This window comes from Lactuca serriola, chromosome 6, assembly GCF_051521515.1.
Source record: "Lactuca serriola cultivar US96UC23 chromosome 6, Lser_US96UC23_V15, whole genome shotgun sequence".
In the NCBI taxonomy this organism is placed as follows: domain Eukaryota; kingdom Viridiplantae; phylum Streptophyta; class Magnoliopsida; order Asterales; family Asteraceae; genus Lactuca; species Lactuca serriola.
Genome location: NC_136413.1, coordinates 183,757,900 through 183,762,296, shown reverse-complemented (window position 1 = coordinate 183,762,296; position 4,397 = coordinate 183,757,900). Strand labels below are relative to the sequence as shown.

Sequence of the window (4,397 nt, the reverse complement as noted above, 5' to 3'; positions counted from 1 at the left end):
CGAGCCAATTAAAGAAGACACCGAGTACGAGACCGAGTACGAAGAAGAACCCACATACGATCACGAATCCGAATTTGAAGACGATTTAGCTATCACTATGGCTAATATCGATGAAGTTCCCATGGGGGAATGGAAGAAGAGGATGCGCGATGACACTGACCCGGGACTTGTGCAGCTCGCAATTCCCGCTACCGCTACTTTCGAGCTAAAGGGTCATATTCTCGCTTAACTCAAGGAGATTCCTTTTTATGGAAAAGACCACGAAGACGCCTACAAGCACTTGGATGAAGTGAATGATGTGGCTGACTAATTCAATGTACCAAATGTGCCACGCGAGACCCAACTTCTTCGCATGCTTCCAGTCACATTCAAGGCTGCTACAAAGGATTGGCTCAAGTCACTTCCTCCCGGGTCGGTCACCACATGGGCTAAGATGAAAGAAGAGTTCATAGACCACTTTTGCCCGCCTTCCAAAATAGCCAAGCTAAAGAAAGCCATTGCCAACTTCGAGCAACAACCCGGAGAATCCCTTTATGAGGCTTGGGAAAGGTACAAAGGCCTTCTTAGAAATTGCCCACACCATGACCTTAATAGCCAACAAGAGGTCTCCATCTTCTATGATGGAGTCAATGTCACTACAAGGCAATTGCTCGATTCACAAGGCCCGCTCATGAAGAAGCCACCTCCGGTAATCAAGGAATTAATAGAAGAATTCTCTAAGCATTCTAGAGAATACCACAATCCAAGAAATGAAGTAAGTCGGGGGGTAGTGAACTCGGCAAATGATAGCATGGCGGCGGTGATGGCTAAGCTCGATAGTCTAGATAGAAGGATGACAAAAATGGATCAAACAATCCTTGCTATTCGAGTTGGATGCGTGAATTGTAGAGGGCCTCATCTCACAAAAGATTGTGACTTAGATGAAAATGGAAACAAGAAGGCTCAAGTGTTCTACTCAAGCGGCGATCGATACGACGAGAATTGGTGGAAACCGAAGAAGGATTAGCTCCCGTATGAAGAATACAAGACGGCGAAGGAGGAGAAATACAAGCAGAAGGAGATGTGATTTTATCAAAAGGAAGAACCGGTAATGGAAAAGAAAGTTGATTTAGAAGAATTGTTCACTAGATTCATAGCCGCATCCGAAAAAAGGCACAATGATCACGATGCTGCAATACAAGAGACCAGAAATATGTTAAGGAATCAGCAAGCATCTATTCTCAACATTGAGAAACAGTTAGGGCAACTTGCACATCAAGTGAACAAAAGAAGGCCGGGTCAACTTCCAAGTAACACCGAAAATAATCCGAGAATGGAGAATGTGAGTGTTGTGACTTCCAGCTATGAAGAAATTTTCACACCTGCATAGAGGATCTCCAAGGTGAATACAGAAAAGGCAGAAGAGTTGGCTCCAGCTAAACCCGACCAGACTCGCCGAGTCACTCCAATGGACTCGACGGGTCCATGCGCTGATGACAAGACTGTTATTCCCTTAAAGCCATACAATCCCCCTTTGTCATACCCAATCAGAGCCATGCCTGGTGAAAAGGTTAAAGCATATAGAGCCTTCTTGGAGCATGTTCAAGCACTTCAAGTCAACGTTCCTTTTGTAGAAACAATGCTTCAAACGCCCAAGTATTTTAACTTGCTAAAGGGTCTCTTTGCTGCTAGAAAAGATTTAACTGAAGTCGCGGAGATAGTATTGAATGAGCTACCAGAAAAGAAGGGCGATCCGGGGAGCATCATAATTCCTTGCCAATTTGGGAATGTACTTGCCACTAAAGCATTGACCGATTCGGGTGTAAGTATCAATTTGATGCCCTTCTCTTTCTTCAAGAAGCTGAATTTACCAGAGCCAAGGCCTGTAAATATGAAGATCCATTTGGCGGACAAGACGACTATTCATCCAAGAGGCGTTTGTGAAGATCTTCTCATTAAGGTCGACAAATTTATCTTTCCCGTGGACTTTGTGGTACTTGATATGGAAGAAGACCCTGAAATTCCAATCATTTTGGGGAGGTCATCTTTGAATACCGCATGTGCATTAATTGATGTATGTGAGTCCACACTAACGTTGAGGGTAGGAGACGAGTAAGCGGTATTTAAAGCTTTACCAGAGATCAAGCAAAAAGAGGAAAGAAAAGAAGAGATCTCATTCATTGATTTGGATGATGAGATACTACAAAAAGAACTTGCACTTTTGCAAGAAGAAGATCCAAGCAAGCTTTTGCTACCCTCTGGAGGTAATGAAGACTTTGACAAAGACTTGGAGGAGATAGAAAAGCTGCTGAAAGGAGCCAACTCGGAAAACACAGTGGGAAGTGTGGAATACGATCCGAATCGCCGACTCGCTTTCCCAGACTCGACGAGTCCAGTTGAAATTACCAACAACTTGGACGATTTTGATCTGCTTGTTACCAGCTCCCTGCATGTTCTGGACATGAAGATTTTCCCTCATTCTTTAGAAGAACAAGCACCAAAAGGAGAAGTGGATGGTAAATTTCAACACATTCATGTAGCATGCCTTGATACGATTATGCAAGAAGAAGAAGATATTCCACTTGAAGATGAGGCAAGCTTTAGAGAAGAGGAAAAGGCAAGGGATAGGAGAGATGATGCTGATCAACCATTCATTACCAAACCTAGAGCACGATTTTTCACCAAATATGAAGTAATTAAGTTTAAGGAAAAGGAAGTGCAAGAGAAGGTGCAAAGGAATGGGGTGAAGAAGAAAAAGATGAAGAAAAGAGAATTTAATGCAGCTGAGGATGATGCTATAAGGAAGAAGAAAGAAGACTTGAGACGAGCTTACAAGAAGAAAATTCACGATTACAAGACGAAGTACAAACCGCAAAAGATTAAGCGTGCATTCCCGATGCAGGAAGATGAAGAAACGTAGATGGGAAGGAGTCAAGCTAACGACTCCTTAAAAAGAAGCGCTTGGCGGGAGGCAACCCGTTTTTTTATTAGAGTTTGCTTTCTTTCATATTTTTAGTTTTGTTTGATTTACGTTTTTAGGATTTTAATCTTCCAAATCATCAGACATGACTGCTTGAGAGTGCGTATGGACTAAGTGTGGGGTGGAATGAATTTTCTTTTCTAAATGAATGGCACAATTATATAATTCTTGAATTGTTTGCAATTGACTCGCCAAGTCTGACCTTGACTCGACGAGTCGATTCAGTTTCCAGATGAGTTTAAAAATCGCGACCAGACTCGCCGAGTCTGACCCTGACTCGACGAGTCGGGTTTATTTACAGAAAAAAAATTATTAATTTAAAATGAATTTTTACAATCGGTAACTAGGGTTTTTAACCCTAATGAAATCAGTCCCCCCCCCCAATCACTCGTCGTGCGCCTCCATTTGTGTTCTCTCTCAATCATTCATCAACCTCTCCACTCTTTCTTCAAGATTTTCGATTTCCATCACAAAAGGTACTTAATTTCTTCCTTAATTCTGTTAAAGCCATGATTTTTAGATGATCTAGGGTGTCAATTTCATAGAATACCCGATTTTGAAGTTTAGTGAATTTCTAGGGTTTTGATTTAGTAATAATTATGTTGTTTTGGATGATTATTCTTGCCCTAATACATCTTAGAAACATCCCTAGACAAAACCCTTGAAGAAATTTTGAGTTTTCATGGTCGAATTTGGATCAACTTGTCGACTGACTCGCGCAGTTCATGCGACTCACTGAGTCGTTCATGGAATCGACGAGTCCAGTCGGGGGACCCAGATGAGATCTGTTTTAATGATTTTCTATGTTTTCTGGGTTGTGTGTTCTTTGTTTTGCAGGGACAATGTTTTACAGAGGTCAAAGCTCAAGTGGAAGCCAAGGAGATTTTCCTTGGTTGAATTTTCCTCAAATTGAATCGGCTTCAACAATGACGAGATGGAAGAAGAAGTTGGCTGAAGTCAGAAAGAAGGAGATTTATGTACCCAACAGGGTTGATTGGGATTGGTTGCAAAGTGTTCGATATGAGGAGGAGTTAGCACCTTATCTTTTGAAGGAATTTACATACGAGGGGGAGACAATGATTTGCGATGGATGAAGCTGGGTCTTTAGAATTCAAGAACCGGTGTACCGGGAATTTTTTTGGGAGTTTTTCTCCACGGTATCTTTTCGTGGAGGAGATGATTGCTATCACCCGGCGATCTTCAGTTTTTTCCTTGGGGGCGAGTTCCATCAGTGCTCTGTTATTGATCTTGCCTGGCGGTTGGGGATTTACGACCGGCCATTGGTCTCGACTACTATTTTTCATGCCTTTTTGGAACACTCTCATAAGGTGTTCCCCGATGGTGTTATAAGTACGGGTTGGTGGAATACAATCGCCAACAAGTTATACATTCCGAAGTCGGCCCAAGAAGGAAGTATTAGGTCGCCCACGCACCGTCT

The 4,397-nt window shown here is 42.4% G+C and overlaps 1 protein-coding gene and 1 non-coding gene across 2 annotated transcripts; one reads left to right on the top strand and one right to left on the bottom strand.

Moving 5' to 3' along the window:
- Positions 1-481: 481 nt before the first annotated feature.
- On the bottom strand, positions 482-588 carry LOC145060639 (small nucleolar RNA R71). The gene has a single exon (XR_013686856.1). It is a non-coding gene; the product is annotated as a small nucleolar RNA R71 (small nucleolar RNA).
- Positions 589-1,447: 859 nt separating this feature from the next.
- LOC145060469 (uncharacterized) lies at positions 1,448-2,095 on the top strand. The gene has a single exon (XM_079008125.1). The coding sequence runs from the start codon at positions 1,448-1,450 to the stop codon at positions 2,093-2,095; it is 648 nt and encodes a 215-aa protein (XP_078864251.1).
- The last annotated feature ends 2,302 nt before the right edge of the window (positions 2,096-4,397 follow it).

Coding starts and splice junctions, on each gene's coding strand:
- LOC145060469 (XM_079008125.1), top strand. CDS start 1,448: ATGGACTCGACGGGTCCATGCGCTGATGACAAGACTGTTATTCCCTTA.